A 16,230-nucleotide genomic window follows, 5' to 3' on the forward strand; every position below is an offset into this window, starting at 1 on the left:
TGCTAACTCTGACGTTAAAACAAGTAATAAGTAACAATAACTATATGTTGTGGTTGAACTTGTGCATATTGCAAAGTAAGAATATCTGAGGTTGACTGAAATCAATACTTATAAATGATGGGAAACTGCGATAAACGCAAAACTCTAAAATCCTAGATCTCCCTACGAGGCCCTATGCATATTACAATAAGGTAATATTTTGTAAAGGGTGAGTGGGTCCAAATGCCTAAAGACAAAGGACCCGAGCTACCTACTAACAAAACGGCGTGCATTTTATTCAGTATTGCTGTATTATGTTTGTACATGTATGTTGAAAGTCAATATGTAAAACAATCGTCAATGTCTACTTAATAACGATTATAATAGTGAACAACAAAACCATGTAAGATACTTATCTAACTGATGTATACACCTCGAAAGTTGTTTGTGAAAAGTGGACATATGATTTTCAACTGAATATCGCAGATCCCTTGTCTTTGACTTAAAATTAGACTGGTATGTTTTTGAGCAACAAACATTTAATATATGATTTTTTCTTAATGCCACGTTTTCGGCTATTTACCACTCTGAATCACATTAGTAGTTGCGCATATACATGAACAGGTATACATAATTGTATGACATATGATTTATCTGTCTGTCGAACAAGAATGTTACCAATCTGAGCAGTGGGTATAAAAGGTCAAGTGTTCAGCCTCATCAGCCTATCCTTTAAACAGTTCAAACACGTTACAAACCGTTTTGACTAATTAATCCCAAAAATGAGGGGCATCGTTCTTGCTTTAATTGTCCTCACTGGAATCGTATTTGCTGATGAGACTGATTCCGGAACTGATGGTACGTAATGGTATTTGATTTAGTATTTATCGTATTTTTCAGTAAACCATTTTAGCTGATTAATTGAAGAAAGATTACATATCTATATTAGACTATTTCCGAATAACACAGTAAAATGTCCGTATGTTTCCAGCATCAAAAGACGTCACAGATGCCCCTGAGACGGCAGAAGCTACAGAAACCTGTCAGCGGGAGTTTGACTATATAGAGGACTTGGAGAACCAAGTTTGGGAGGAGACGGGTGTCCGACCATCCGGCACAACCAAACCGCAGTGTCTCGAGGATGGAACTTATGCCCCACGTCAGTGTATGTACGGCCAGTAAGTACCATTCAAATAATCTTATGTCTGAGTACGTAATCCTCTCAATCAACCTCAGTTTACAGACATCATCCCACCTCGTCAGCAGTCATCGATGTATTCATTGTTTCTATAGTAGTTTAAAACCATATACAATTGCCCTATACCTGTATATATTAAAAGTCCTGTTAATTCAATATGAAATGTATAGAATTATTAATATGATAAATACTTCTAGGGTTTCTGTTTATTAGACTTGCTTGTTAGTGTTATTCCGAATCCTTTTTGCCCAATTTACTATAATGAAAACGTTAGGTTTGTTAATATACATGTATTATTGACTGATCTAAGAGCATAACGCGTTGTTATCCAAACGAATTGTCATCAGGAATTATGTTTGAAGCATTCCATTTAAAAATCAGTCTTTTAATAATAAACTACACCTGCGCAACAAACTACTTTATGTCGAGTACATTAAGCGTCAACTCACACGTGACCGATTTCATCATTTTTATCTGACCAGTAGTGTGTCTTGAATACAGTTTTTACCAAGTTATTCTTCCAGACCAGGCAAATTATGTCAGATAGCATATATTTCATTAAATATATTTTGCTAGAACATTATGATCATTAAATGAATTATTTCTAATCAATAAAACGAAGTATAAGACATACGATTAACCAGTAAATTTTGCGACACATCATTTACGCGATTTCTTATGCTAATAATATGATTTGTTTTTGCAGTGCAGTTGAGTATGTAATCTTAATCATAAATGTTTATCGGGTGTGACACTTTGAAGAAAGTGTAGGATGGACAACGATGGTTTAATATATCAAAATCAGTTATGTTAATTTACACGAAGCTATGAAGTACTTACATTAGAGGACATAACGGACATAACATATAAATTTATATCGGGTGTGACACTTTGAAGAAAGTGTAGGATGAACTTCGATGGTTTAATATATAAAAATCAGTTATGTTGATTAACACGAAGCTATGAATTACTTACATTAGAGGACATAACGCTCGCATTTCTGACATCATATTTCATGGTTTTAATGTTCGCGATCTGAAATAGTTGCGAAAATTACTCGCACATGCACGCCAAATAAACCTGTTATGCGGTATTTGGTCTCATCAGAGCAGGGACTGAGACACTGATCATTCTGTCTGTTTCAGCTGTCGATGTGTAGCTGCTGACGGAACTATCCTGACAGACAAAGACTTTACAGAAGCCGAAGCTGTTGACACTGACTGTGGTAGGTAGATAAGAAATTATCAAAGTAAGGTGTAAATGGCGCATAAATCTTTTCTGTTTTAACGGTTGTTCGAAAACATCAATTTTAAGAGATGACAATATACTGTAGTGAGTTATCTCCCCTGAATGGATCTAATTTTCTCACGAGGTCAAATCTGCGCTTTTCCTCCTGAATACTGTAATTAACACTACATTTTAATTATATAAAAAAGACGATTTAAACTGTTTGTGACATACCATTAAAATACATATATACAGTGTATCAGTCATACCATTTAAAATGTTTTCCTTTTTTATTATACAGCATGTGCACGTGAACAACATGATTATTCCCAGCAGAAATTGCTCGGAAAGATGCATCGTTGTACTGCCATAGGAAGCTACGATCCCATTCAATGTACCGGAAGCGTTTGCTTCTGTGCTGATGTCCGAGGTGGACAGATTGGAGAGGAAACAGTACACATAGGACTCTTAGATACGCTCCAGTGTGACTCTGTTACATTACAATAAAGTGGCCACTTGAAATCCAATACAGTGTTCTACACAGTGTGGTGAGGTCAGTGTAAGCTAGCCATAAATAATATTGTGGTCATAGACAATATACATATCTCAGCAATTATGCTTATCTACATAACTAAAGTTATTAATTGGAAAATTAATCAAATAGCTGTCACATTTCAGTTGTCTTTTCCGTCTTTATTATAACAAGTAATTGATAAAAACGTATTACCGATCAGTGTAGGTATGTAAACTATAACATGTGATTAATAATTTATCATGAAAACACATCACCGTTAGAAAAAAACGTTTATTTATTAGCATACAAAATAAAGCACATTTACGAAACGAAACGTTGATCATTGAAAATTTGAAACAAAAATATAGAGTAAAACAAAAGAAGATAAATATATAGTGCAATGCCAATAGAAATAATCTTCTGTTAATGATCCTATTTCCTTACTGATAAATGAAACAATGAGTCATAATTCAATAAATGACTCGTAGTTGACAACAGTTCGTCACTCCCGAAGCCATTGACTTATACACATCCGAATCCAATCCAATTCAGCAACCTCACATCGTTGTCTTGTATTATTTTTTTCTCGATTTAAACTACACTTGTTATTGTAAAATACGTTTGACCTTGTAAAATACATTTGCTATGTTTCTAGTTTTTGCAAAAGCCTTTTGTATTATTCAAATCAGTGGCAATGACACTTACATCCAATTCACACAATATTCTTCCTTGTGTCGAAACGTGTGTCTATGTCCGACCTGTTGAAGTTGCAAAGTAATCGTAGTTATACATTATTGAGCTCATGTTTAAACAAATAGAAAGGAGTCACTTTTATCAATGTTCTGTTGGTATATTTTGCCTAAAATACTACATGATAGTTATATTTTTCTCGCCAGATACTTAAAAGCTATGTACACATATTCATTTTCATGAACGTGCTCTGTAAGAACGCTTTCCGATTCGGTTTCTTATATCGCATAGAAAACAACGAACAGAACACTTACATAGAACCTACAGGGTACAGTGAGATCACTGGAAACTGCAAAGGTCATTACAATAACTATAAAGATAACAAGACGGGTAATAAGAAAAATAACTATAATGGCGACTGCATATGGACCATGATGAAAATGTTAAGGACACTAACAAAATGTTCACAGTAATCAGGTGGTTATTTTCCAAAAAAATTATATACAAAATGTTATATTTTATTGTTACGCGATTCAAACTAACACAGCTGCCGTGCCTTTAACACGGATCATAATTAAATCGCTGGTTGAGACAGGAACCAAACCTATTAGTGCCAGACAGAGCTTATTTCACGCAAAGAACGGCGTGGGTTATCCTTCAGCCACTTTCCCAATACCATACAGACTTTCTCCTGTAGCGATCGAGGCTTTCTAGCATCCAAGGCGTTGAGGTCATGTAATGGTATTCCAAGAGCCACGCCGATTTGACGCCAGGGGTTTTGTGTTGATTCGTCCTCTGTATATAGCGATTAATATATCCTTTTCTCTTTCTGTGTAAGTAAAATTATAAAATTTGCATCAAATGAGCTGTTATTAAAGAAAATAATTCCTGTAATGAGACACTTAATGCATACACATCATATTGATTAATGTATTAAACGTACACATTTAAAGCAGCCAAAATTCAAAATGATACAGGCCGGCCATTCGGAAACATGTAGATTCATGGATAGCATTAATTTTAGGTTCCTTATTGTTCAGTATTACGCATATTATGTTAGGTACATGTATAGCTATATAATAAAATCACAAATATAAAGAAATTTAGTAAAATCTGTCTGGATCATTTCAGAGAAAAGTATATCAGATACATTATTTGAACTGATTTGATATCGAAAAATAGTAGGCCTCACCACGAATAGTAAAACTATACTAAATCATGTACGTAGTTATCATAAACAGGTAATTATACAGAAACTAAGGAAACGAAAATATATCAGCAACAACGAAAGGACAAAGTTTGATAAAAAAAAAAAGGTAATAATATTCACCTGAAGAAGCACGCAATGCCTTATGGCCTTACTCTAGCGTTACATTTATTAGGTTCTAGCATTTTATCATACCAATACTGTTACCATAAATCGCGTTAAGCTTTAAAATATTATCACATCTGAGGAAGTTAAAGGGGATTCCTACGTGCGGACATCAGAAACATATGTCCGAACGATGATTATATGAGTGTATGTGCTACAAGTAATGAAAGATGTAGATGCAGAGATGTACAGGAACAAGGAGTATTGTAGACAAATACAGTATGTCTTTGCGGTAATTAGTGATACTTCGGGTCGAATTAAGAATTTTCAGGACTTGATACTTGAAGAACTATGGTTTATCTTGAGAGTAAAATTGGCATATTGATGTAAAGATTATAACGTTTACTACTTGGAAAATACATATTTTCAAGTAAGTTTAAATTTTTACGACCTATACTTTATTCAAACGAAGGAATGTCCTTTTAATGCAATCGAAAAAGCAAAAAGACAAGTTAATTTTCCTTATGATACATTGCCGCCGCTAATTTAGCTTTTCTTGTCTATTTATTATATACGTCAATATGACTTACCCGTAATGGTAAATTGTAACCTCTCAAGTGGCTACCCTTTTCTACACAATGTATTATAGTCACCGGGACGTGTAGTTAGTTTTAAAGCTTTGTATTTTCAATTAATTAAAAACATGTAACTTTTACATACTGTATACGCCACCAGGACTTACATGTATCTATCGTGTAGATTGTTAACTCTCCGGCAGTTACCCTTGTCTACATAATGTACACGCCACTGACCTGCCGTGTACATTGTTAACTCTTATCTAGCAACCATTAGCTACATAATGTTCACGCTACCAGGACTTACATGTACCTGTCGTGTAAATTGTTAAAATTCGGTAGTTACCCTTTCCTACATAATGTATAAGCCACTATGACTAACATGTACCCGCCGTGTATATTGTTAAATATCCGGTAGTTACCCTTGTCTACAATAATATATTAGCCACTTGAAATAATATGCACATGTACATGCCGTGTAGATTGTAACTCTCCGGTAGTTACCCTTGTCTACATAATGTATACGCCACCAGGACTTACATGTATCTATCGTGTAGATTATTAACTCTTATCTAGCTATCATTAGCTACATAATGTATACGCTACCAGGCCTTAAATGTATCTACATAATGTATTAGCCACTATGGACTACATGTACCTGCCGTTAAGGTTGTAACTCTCCGGTAGTTACCCTTGTCTACATAATGTATTAGCCACTAGGACTAGCATGTACTTGCCGTGTAGTTTGTTAACTCTCCAGTATTTACCTTTGCCCACATAATGTTTAAGTGATCAGATTAAGCTATTCGTTTTACCATATCATTATATTACAAGATGTAATTCGGCAACAGTGTTTGTCTTTTACCTGTGACAATTATTTGTCATAGCATATGCCAAACATTAATGCAAAGATAGAAAGCTGAAAAATTGTGCTACATATCTTACCCAAATGGCGATTTTCCGGTTCTGAGAAAGACTTTTATATAAAATAATATAATACAGATTAGATATTATTATATACAACAAAATTGGACATAATGAAAATAAGTCTCTTCAAGATTTTAGAAGAATCATACATGTCGTTCAAAAACTTGCCAGAATTGTGTCTCAAAAATGCACTCAGTTCAATAGTCCCTTAATTAATGCATTTGATGGCTTTTTACTTTGAAAGAGTTATTGTAGAAATATGTAAAGATTTTTGTGGTAATAAGTAATAACTAAAAGAGACAGTACTCACTATTCTGTAGTTTGACAGCATCACTGCAATTGATTTCTGTACACTGTAAAACATAGGTTTTTCTTTATTTATGTGGTGTTCGTCATTGAACACGCGCAGTAGCAGTAAATATGAATGATTATGGTAATTAATACCCATCCGAAACATTTATGATATGATGTGATTAAATACACACAAGATATCTGCACTTACATTTCACGACACAATACTCGTGCCATTTAATACTTTTGAATAATTTGTAATCGGATGATGAATTCATACTTTACAGTGTAGTTAGAGCTATCTGGTGGATTATGTAAATTTTCTTTATTATTCAAGTTTATTTGTACATTACCCTTTACTGATGTTGTTTACATAGAATGTGATCCAATGTCGGTTCAGATGTGGTTCACTGTTTTCTAGCCTCCAATCAAGGTCTCCATCTTTCGTAAGAATTTGGAGTTCCATAAAGCTTTCTGTGATCGGAAAGCAATAGATTAATGGTAAAGAGAGAACAAAGTGAGAGACAGAGAAATACCGACCAACGAACACAGCCGTATGTTTAAACCAAAATCATATATGTCATAGGCAAAATTAATCCACCTTACCATATAATATCAATCAATACGCCTTTAGATACGAGAAACCTTACCATACAAACTAAACCAATACAATTTTAGATGCTTGTAACATAACCGTATACAATAAACCAATACACGGTTAGATACTTGTAACCTTTACCGTATGACATAGACCAATACACGGTTAGATACTTGTAACCTTACCATAAAACATAAACCAATACACGGTTAGATACTTGTAACCTTACCGTATGACATAGACCAATACACGGTTAGATACTTGTAACCTTACCGTATGACATAGACCAATACACGGTTAGATACTTGTAACCTTACCGTATGACATAAACCAATACACGGTTAGATACTTGTAACCTTACCGTAAAACATAAACCAATACACGGTTAGATACTTGTAACCTTACCGATAAACATAAACCATACACGGTTAGATACTTGTAACCTTACCGTAATGACATAAACCAATACACGGTTAGATACTTGTAACCTTACCGTATGAACATAAACCAATACACGGATTAGATACTTGTAACCTTACCGTATAACATAAACCAATACACGGTTAGATACTTGTAACCTTACCGTATGACATAAACCAATACACGGTTAGATACTTGTAACCTTACCGTATGACATAGACCAATACACGGTTAGATACTTGTAACCTTACCGTATGACATAAACCAATACACGGTTAGATACTTGTAACCTTACCGTATGACATAAACCAATACACGGTTAGATACTTGTAACCTTACCGTATGACATAAACCAATACACGGTTAGATACTTGTAACCTTACCGTATGACATAAACCAATACACGGTTAGATACTTGTAACCTTACCGTATGACATAAACCAATACACGGTTAGATACTTGTAACCTTACCGTATGACATAAACCAATACACGGTTAGATACTTGTAACCTTACCATAAAACATAAACCAATACACGGTTAGATACTTGTAACCTTACCGTAAAACATAAACCAATACACGGTTAGATACTTGTAACCTTACCGTATGACATAGACCAATACACGGTTAGATACTTGTAATCTTACCGTATGACATAAACCAATACACGGTTAGATACTTGTAACCTTACCGTATGACATAAACCAATACACGGTTAGATATTTGTAACCTTACCGTATGACATAAACCAATACACGGTTAGATATTTGTAACCTTACCGTAAAACATAAACCAATACACGTCTATATACTTAAAACCTTACCATACAAACTAAACCAATACACGTCTATACACTTTTAATCTTACCATACAAACTAAACCAATACACGTCTTTATACTTGTAACCTTACCGTACAATATAAACCAATACACGTCTATATAGTTGTAACCTTACCGTATAGCATAAACCAATTCATGTTTGGATACTTATAACCTTACCGCTAGATAATTGATCCCGACTCCTCTTGTCCTCACAACTCACTTTTAGTGGATGGTTCATGTCCTGGCTTGACATCAAATGCAATGTTTGCAGAGAACCTACTGATTCAATCTGAAAATGTGACACATTGACCATAGTCGTATTATATTAATTATCTAAAGGTTTACTATAAAAACTGTCATATTAACATATCATTCTGTTAAACAAGGTAAGATAAACATGTATATCTGGTAACATTTACACATCTCACATATAAACTTATCAAGCGAACAAATTCTGAGTTACATATCTGTCTGATACTCTTGGACTGGGCGCTAGTAAACAGGTGACTAGAATGTCAATAACGTAAATGTTTGACAAAGACAATTTGCTTTGCAGAAAGGAGCAGTTTACTTGTACGTAGCTGGTGAAGATGAAATAATATATGTGCCAATTCGTGTTCTGGAGTAGATATTCAGATTAATGTATACGGCTTTGGTAACAATAATTTACTATCGGAAAGTGCACAGTTTGCCCCGGCTTAAGAGACTTAAGTTGCGTCCATCGATATAACAGTTATAATCATATTACACATTCTTATTGCATAACTCACCACAAGTTCTAATGTGACTGTTTTCTGCTGCAGTTCGTCCTTTGAAAACGTCATGCATACATTGTTGTGTGACGATGGCATAATTGAGAACATCTGATGTGTAAGCTCAAATGATTCCCTGCGACCACGCAACACTTCAGGTAATATCTGTGGCCAACTTGTACAGGAAACAGCAATGACATAACACGGGAATCTTGTAATGACGGCAGTGGCACGGACAGGCTTAAAATAGTAACGTGTATAGTGTGCAACAGGGAAATATGGCGTATAGAGAGACATGTAGAAACACTGTATCGTAGGATAAACGTACATGTGATGTATACCAATGGAAAATAATTTAAAAATTGGAAGAGTATGATATAGTGTTTCAGTCATCATATACCAATATTGGTTTACTCAGAAAGAGGACAATCCATTTAACTTTGGCAACGTAACAGATGCATTGTAATCTACGTCCAAACATAACCAATCAATATGTTTTCATCATAATGTTTAACAACATGTAATTACACGTCTATTAATATTAATGTTTATACAGAATACGCCCTCTATGTTTTATATGGATCAAATAATCTGTATCCATGTGGAGAGTAAGTTATAAAATGTCAAGCAGCTTTTACCCTTCACAGATCTCTTTATGTTTTAACCTTCATAATCAAACAAATTTGCTTATAATCATAATACATGTAACATGACGTCGAAATATACATAAGACTATTAAACAGAATACCGCTTGACTGTGGCATGTTAAGAATATGTTTCTATATATGATTAATAAATACTGTTTCTAGAACAAAGAGTGTCAGATGAAGCAAATTAATAGATAATGCATTAATATACATTATTGAATCACAAGTACAATCGAAATATACTTGCTATACGTATGATGTGATATTATTTTTCTACATAATAGTATATATAAGTACCATAGATGTTTGTTTTTTTCTCCATGCTAATATATCACGTTAATTATATACTTTTATGTTTATATATATTTTTGCATGGGTGGTAAGTTCATTTTTCATTGTCATTAGTGAATCACTTATGAAATAAGAAACTTTTACCTCATTTGGTGCATCCTGTATTAAACTAGCTGAATATTGTTCCCATTCCATGTCGAAGGAAGGTTTCACTATCAGGAATGTTGCCTGTGATGGTGTCCGTAAAAGCCGTATGGTAATTGTACACTAATTGAAATATAACATACTATTATTTGTTTTCATAAAAAATACATTAGTAGTAAGTAATTGTATTATATCGTTTTATCATAAGATACATTTTGTTTATTAATATTGATGTGCCCGATTAATTTGTGATAATTGATTAAGGACAATGTCGAATTATGATTTCCCTTCGGAATAATTCTGACATATTTCAGACAAATGAACAACAACTAGCAGTTAGATGGCTGGTTTGTTTTATCTGTTTACTGAGTCATCATCCAGAAAACGCCCGATGTCATTAAAAGACGGGATATTATGTAAGTGGATGTTTGCTTCCTCATTGAACAACATACGGGGGGTAAGCCTCAAGATATCCTTAACAAATCAAGATTAGCTTTCTTTTCCACGGGCACAGCAACGACAACACAAGACTATTCATGACCTTAGCCCGACCAACACAACTCTTCCCGAGAGGCTACAATGTCTAATGATTAAACGGCCGAGCTAACGTAGCCAGAGGACTGACCGCGATAATATACGGCATCAACTATTTGCAATTGCTTAAAACAGCAATCAGTTTTTCGAATCCGTATGTGCTAATGCACAACTTTTCTGTGGTATGACGTCAAGATTTTATGTGTACAGGAAATCACTACAAAATATCAAATCGTTGGCTTGTAGTTAACCTAAAACATAAAAACACGCGTTAATATTCCTAGCCCTATATGATACATTATACATGTAGCGTGTAGCCGTACACGTCAGTTTTATAAACCTTACATGGGGAATCTGTAAACGTTACATTTAGTGTGTAATTACTGTACCTCAGATACCGATACCTCCGACGCGGCATCGTCTTCCCTATGGACAATGCAGAACTGAGATAATGGTTTAGTGTTGGAACCATAGGGTATAAGGCCCATACGTGCTGCCTCTTGAATTGATATGCATTTAACGTCAACAGGTGTAGTAGTCTGTCCTGATGTAACTTTCATGGTCAGAATTGTGTCCTTTGCCAGTTCATCTTTGCTATACCTTAAAAGGAAACAAGACGTTACTAAAATATAAACTATGTCCGTGAGAATATGTCATTTATTGTTATTTACAACAGTCATCGAAACATAAGAACGAACGATATTTGGAAAGGAACAACGTCCTTTCTAATTGTTCTTTAAGTAAACCCTTCAGCCTAATATTAAGTTTGCGTATTCCAAAATTGTGATATTTCTCACTATAGAGGTAGCATAATGTTTTTATTAAGTACCAATAACATTATAGCAGGTTTATTATATCATTTTTGTATACGATAAATACTAATAACGTAAACTTAACAAGCACATAAGGTAAAAAAATCAGTACATGTACATAGAGTTTTATAGCATTTATACTATTGGATCATAATACGTGTATATACAACTACACATACATTAACATGCCAAAACACTCACATCATCTCATTAAATAGAGGAACTTACGTGTAGAATATACTATCATTAAGAATAATGGTTTTCTTCCAAAGGAAATTGGGACCTTTTCTTAATATGCTAGCCAAAAGTTTGCTGAACATGTCTTTCTCCAGAGTCGAGTCCTCCACATAATACTTGGTCAATGTAGAACAGAATAATGCGAATTTGCCCTCTCCCTGGAAAACGCAAATATCTAGCGTATTATAAACATGACACCCATTTCAAGCATCCTCAACTAACGTATACTAGTTTCTCCAGCTATAATATTAATAATAACATACCCTTGTCAAGGTCATTCAGGTCTGAAATAAATGTGATGATGTGTAATATTCTTTGACTTGCTATGTTTAATCTTCATCCAATTACAGAATCGACGGTTATATCAATATGACTACGCCTTTACATAGTGAAATAGAGAAAATAGTAACACAAGTTTCTGAGAGAAGTTTGTGACGACCATGGTAAAATTTTATGGTCAACATCATGGTCTCATATATGTATTTGATGCTTGTTGATATGTCTAAACCCTGGCTGTTAATAGGACGTTAAACAAAATAAACCAAGTAAACCAAATGTCTAAAGGTTCCGTTATCATATCCATTACTCTCATTTGAATATGTGATTAACCAGTATTTGACCAAGATTTTGTACGGCGGCTGGTGGCTATGAAGCATCAGACGCTTTCTCTGTTCAATGTTTTACGATTAGCCTTGTATCTTTTCAGGAGTCTCCGTGAAAATTTTCATTTCTGTTAACAATTGAGCTCGAAATACAGTTTCGTTAATATACCGGTATTTTGTGTTTTTAATTTTGTCATTTTATTAAAGTTTAAAGCCAAGTTGTGTTACATAAAACATAACAGCAAATACATGAATCTTACCGCAATGTTGACGTCACATTGATGTTTATCACAAAATAATTTTGTAAGACGCCTATAGATGCATGCTCAACCATGATACTCATGACAATTAAGTAAATCAGAAAAACCCTTACATTAAACCAATTACTATAATGATACCTTTCTGAAATCCACTGCTATGCCTTCACTGCTATCTGAAATGTGAGATAGCGTAGAATATATTAAAACCTCACGTGCAGACAATAATATCAAAACAATTACAAAAATAATCACATTGCTTTACAACGGATGGTTGCTTGCTGCTAATAGACCAAAACGTTTACCATATATATGATTTCCATCCTTTACAAAATGTTTCTATGTGAACTTTTACCAACATTAGTTTCACATTTGATTTCCGTCTAGCAAACATTACTGATCTTACTGATCTTGCAAGCACCGTCGGTTTCGTCGGTGATCTGTGGCCTCTTCCGTGCTGGATACATGGACAAATTGGTGATACGTTTCCAAATGTATCCGTTTAGTTCTGCATCAAAGTCTGCTAGACCTGCATCGATCTGAGACTTCGAATCCTTCCATGCGTAATTTAATGCACTGATGAATAAATTTATAAACAGAATTGTTACAATACCGCTGAAGATTCCAAATATAATCAGTGCACCCTCCTCTTCCATCTGCTCATCTAAATGACGCATTTTGAACATTCCTATTGTCATTCGAAACAAAGACAGAACACCATCAGACACGCTTTTGTAGTCCGAATCTAGAGTACCATATAAAAGGTGGATGAAGGAAGAAAATCCAAATATAAGTACGACTAGAGTGGCCGTAAACTGACAGATCTCAAACAGAAACACAACCATTGTGCGATACATCAGGTATATGTGATAATTGAAGGTCAGGGCTTTAAGGAGGTCCAATATGGCGAAGAACGTAATCACTCCAACACACATGGAGTAATACTGGTCCCACAGGAATACCTCTCCGAACGACGTTAGAAAACCTATAAAGGACAAAAGATATGCTATAGCCACGGACCCATCACTGTTGTATACATATAGTACAAACTTATTGCAATTTGAATAATCCGTGTTAACGTTTTGTTACACGTTTAAGATATGTTTACAATGCATGCCTATTGATAATGAATAAGATGTACTCAGATCAGTAAGCAATCCTTGTGTTCTTTAATAACAAAACAATAATTGTCCATGTCGATAGGATATACTATGAAGGACTGGAAATCAATGAGACTACAGATTCTTCAACATCAGCCACTTACCTCGATCATTACAACGTAATCAGAAAGGATAGTCTACAATTAAGCTAAAAGATAAGCGTGGTGATTTTATTTTCCCATTTATGAATTGTCCATTTCTAGATAGCAGCATACATGTATCTGCTACTCCTTCCAGCAGTGTTTTTACGACCCAGGTGATTCGATATTCAGGGTCTTATTCTCAGTATCACGTTTTTCGTGACATATATCGACTACTGACAAAAACATTAACAACCCAATGCTTCAGGAGTTGTTGAACATAAGAAAATTTGATGGTAGATATCATGGTCTCATTTAGAAATATTCTATTACCTTATGTGACATGTTATATGAGTGGGGTCGAAAATGAATTTCAAAATGCATCATACAGCGGTTGCGTCTTTCTAGGTGTCCTCACTAATAATAACTAGGTGACGACTTGGACAACTCGAAATAGCTCGAAAGAAATCACAGACTTGGTGGCATGTGCCATAACCCCAAAACTATCAGCATTAAACTCCAACTACGTTGATTTCAAAACTTTATTCATATAAAGAATATGGTTATGAATAATATGGATGTGATAGGTATACTTGTTTATTACATTTATATATACTCACCGTCCTCGACGTGGAGTGTGTTGAGAGCATTTATCATTCTGATAGACCGCATTATATGACACACTACAGCTGTAACAGACACGGCAACTGTGATGAGTTGGACCACATGCTTTCTGTCAAGAAAACATCGGCATTTGCTTCGTATTCCTGTGATGATCAACGAAATAAACCTGACGACGGTAATCAAGATGAAAAGTGCTTGTAATACTAGGATGGAAATGCCAAGTGTATTTCTGTAAGGGTACAGATTAGACGTCTCTACTTCAATTTTTGTGAATATACCACCGATAGCTGGGAGTTCGAAAACCACCAGGAGCTGAGTAAATAGCATTGTATTCGTATTCATAAGAAGCACCTCCACAAACATAGCCCGTGTCTTTTTATCAAGCCAATTGTGTTGTTTAATCTCCAGTAGAGAAGAAACGGCATCGATTGGTTCCATGCTTAGATCAAGTAGGTAACCGCCGCCGCCGTACGTGTCAAACTTCCCCTGATATGACAAGGATCTTGTGAAGTCAGTAGTTCTGTATCTAAACGGGTCGTGCTCATCAAATATCTCGAACCCTTTAACTGGTTTCCATCCTACAAAATAGGATCTTATTAAAATACGCAATAATTATATAAGCACGTGAACATGATTTTTTTTCATGAGTATAATTTACAGGTTAATTTTCATTTAATAAATTGATAAACTATATATATAAATGATGTAGAGTTTGATGTTTGTCATAATTTCATTGAGAAGTTTGTATGGTCTTGTGCGACATGATTTTGACTTGAGTATGTTCGAAATTCATTTACATGCTTGTTATGTCCTCTGTCACTTCTACTGTTCGTTGTAACTAACTTCAATCACACATAACAAATTTTATTTTTTTACCAATCAGCGCAATGGTTTTGATGGACCACATTAAAACAGTCCATGGAAAATGGCTTTGTGTTGTTGTATAACATCAAAATGCAACGTCAAATCTAACGTTGATAATTCCAATTATTTTTCATGCACATGCTAATTTTTATTTATTGAAATAGACGAGGAGATTTCCGGTATATTATTGTGATACATATTTCATTCATTTGACATAATTTACCAATATTTTATCTCGTTCATATCGCACTTCTTGAAAATATTGACATTTTGTTATATTTGTGAAACATAATTGACATTCAACGCGAAACAATCAAATATCCTCTGTTCATTCAACCGTATTCAGATCTGCAGCTAAAATAACGTAAATAAAATTCAAATTCCCTACCTTGAAGAAAGTTATTAGTCTCCTCGCTGTACTTTGTATTGGGATCACAATTCGACACAAGTCTTACAATCATGGATAGTATACAAGATGTTCCTGAAATTCACAAAACAAAATCACTGTTATTAAAAATTTAAAAAATGTCAAGGTTCAAAATAATTCTATTCGAAAAAAGCCAAGAAACAAACAGGAAAGGAGGATACCCATTCACCTTTTATATATGTATTAGGACAATCTCATTATCACTTTTAATGTTAATTTTGTTATGAACATGTAAATAGATACATG

The 16,230-nt window shown here is 34.4% G+C and overlaps 3 protein-coding genes across 3 annotated transcripts; 1 reads left to right on the forward strand and 2 right to left on the reverse strand.

Moving 5' to 3' along the window:
• The first annotated feature begins 695 nt into the window (after positions 1-695).
• LOC117321151 (thyroglobulin-like) lies at positions 696-2,931 on the forward strand. Its single transcript, XM_033875623.1, has 4 exons — positions 696-837; positions 971-1,157; positions 2,323-2,402; positions 2,706-2,931. Exons 1-4 carry the CDS (start codon positions 762-764, stop codon positions 2,909-2,911), a joined length of 549 nt encoding a protein of 182 aa, XP_033731514.1. The 5' UTR covers positions 696-761; the 3' UTR covers positions 2,912-2,931.
• Positions 2,932-3,050: 119 nt separating this feature from the next.
• On the reverse strand, positions 3,051-10,503 carry LOC117321141. The gene is made up of 7 exons (XM_033875612.1): positions 10,388-10,503; positions 9,324-9,545; positions 8,731-8,842; positions 7,067-7,187; positions 6,733-6,775; positions 6,441-6,471; positions 3,051-4,437 (listed from the first exon to the last, which is right to left on the reverse strand). Exons 1-7 carry the CDS (start codon positions 10,436-10,438, stop codon positions 4,340-4,342), a joined length of 678 nt encoding a protein of 225 aa, XP_033731503.1. The 5' UTR covers positions 10,439-10,503; the 3' UTR covers positions 3,051-4,339.
• Positions 10,504-11,301: 798 nt separating this feature from the next.
• On the reverse strand, positions 11,302-15,131 carry LOC117341928 (polycystin-2-like). The gene is made up of 5 exons (XM_033903798.1): positions 14,690-15,131; positions 13,236-13,814; positions 12,971-13,005; positions 11,962-12,128; positions 11,302-11,521 (listed from the first exon to the last, which is right to left on the reverse strand). The coding sequence occupies exons 1-5, from the start codon at positions 15,129-15,131 to the stop codon at positions 11,302-11,304; spliced, it is 1,443 nt and encodes a 480-aa protein (XP_033759689.1).
• Between the last annotated feature and the right edge of the window lie 1,099 nt (positions 15,132-16,230).

This window comes from Pecten maximus, chromosome 2, assembly GCF_902652985.1.
Source record: "Pecten maximus chromosome 2, xPecMax1.1, whole genome shotgun sequence".
In the NCBI taxonomy this organism is placed as follows: Eukaryota; Metazoa; Mollusca; class Bivalvia; order Pectinida; family Pectinidae; genus Pecten; species Pecten maximus.

What these genes read in the sequence shown, in the direction of transcription:
- LOC117321141 (XM_033875612.1), bottom strand. Translation starts at nt 10,438, where the DNA reads ATGGAATGGGAACAATATTCAGCTAGTTTAATACAGGATGCACCAAAT. An exon ending in TCGGGATCAATTATCTAGCG is followed by an intron (nt 7,188 to 8,730) that starts GTAAGGTTATAA and finishes TTCCGATCACAG; the next exon opens with AAAGCTTTATGGAACTCCAA. An exon ending in GTAAACAACATCAGTAAAGG is followed by an intron (nt 6,776 to 7,066) that starts GTAATGTACAAA and finishes TATGTTTTACAG; the next exon opens with TGTACAGAAATCAATTGCAG.
- LOC117341928 (XM_033903798.1), bottom strand. Translation starts at nt 15,131, where the DNA reads ATGGAACCAATCGATGCCGTTTCTTCTCTACTGGAGATTAAACAACAC. An exon ending in CACACTCCACGTCGAGGACG is followed by an intron (nt 13,815 to 14,689) that starts GTGAGTATATAT and finishes TGTCCTTTATAG; the next exon opens with GTTTTCTAACGTCGTTCGGA. An exon ending in TAGCAGTGGATTTCAGAAAG is followed by an intron (nt 12,129 to 12,970) that starts GTATCATTATAG and finishes TGCGTTTTCCAG; the next exon opens with GGAGAGGGCAAATTCGCATT.
- LOC117321151 (XM_033875623.1), top strand. Translation starts at nt 762, where the DNA reads ATGAGGGGCATCGTTCTTGCTTTAATTGTCCTCACTGGAATCGTATTT. An exon ending in CGTCAGTGTATGTACGGCCA is followed by an intron (nt 1,158 to 2,322) that starts GTAAGTACCATT and finishes TGTCTGTTTCAG; the next exon opens with CTGTCGATGTGTAGCTGCTG. An exon ending in AGCTGTTGACACTGACTGTG is followed by an intron (nt 2,403 to 2,705) that starts GTAGGTAGATAA and finishes TTTATTATACAG; the next exon opens with CATGTGCACGTGAACAACAT.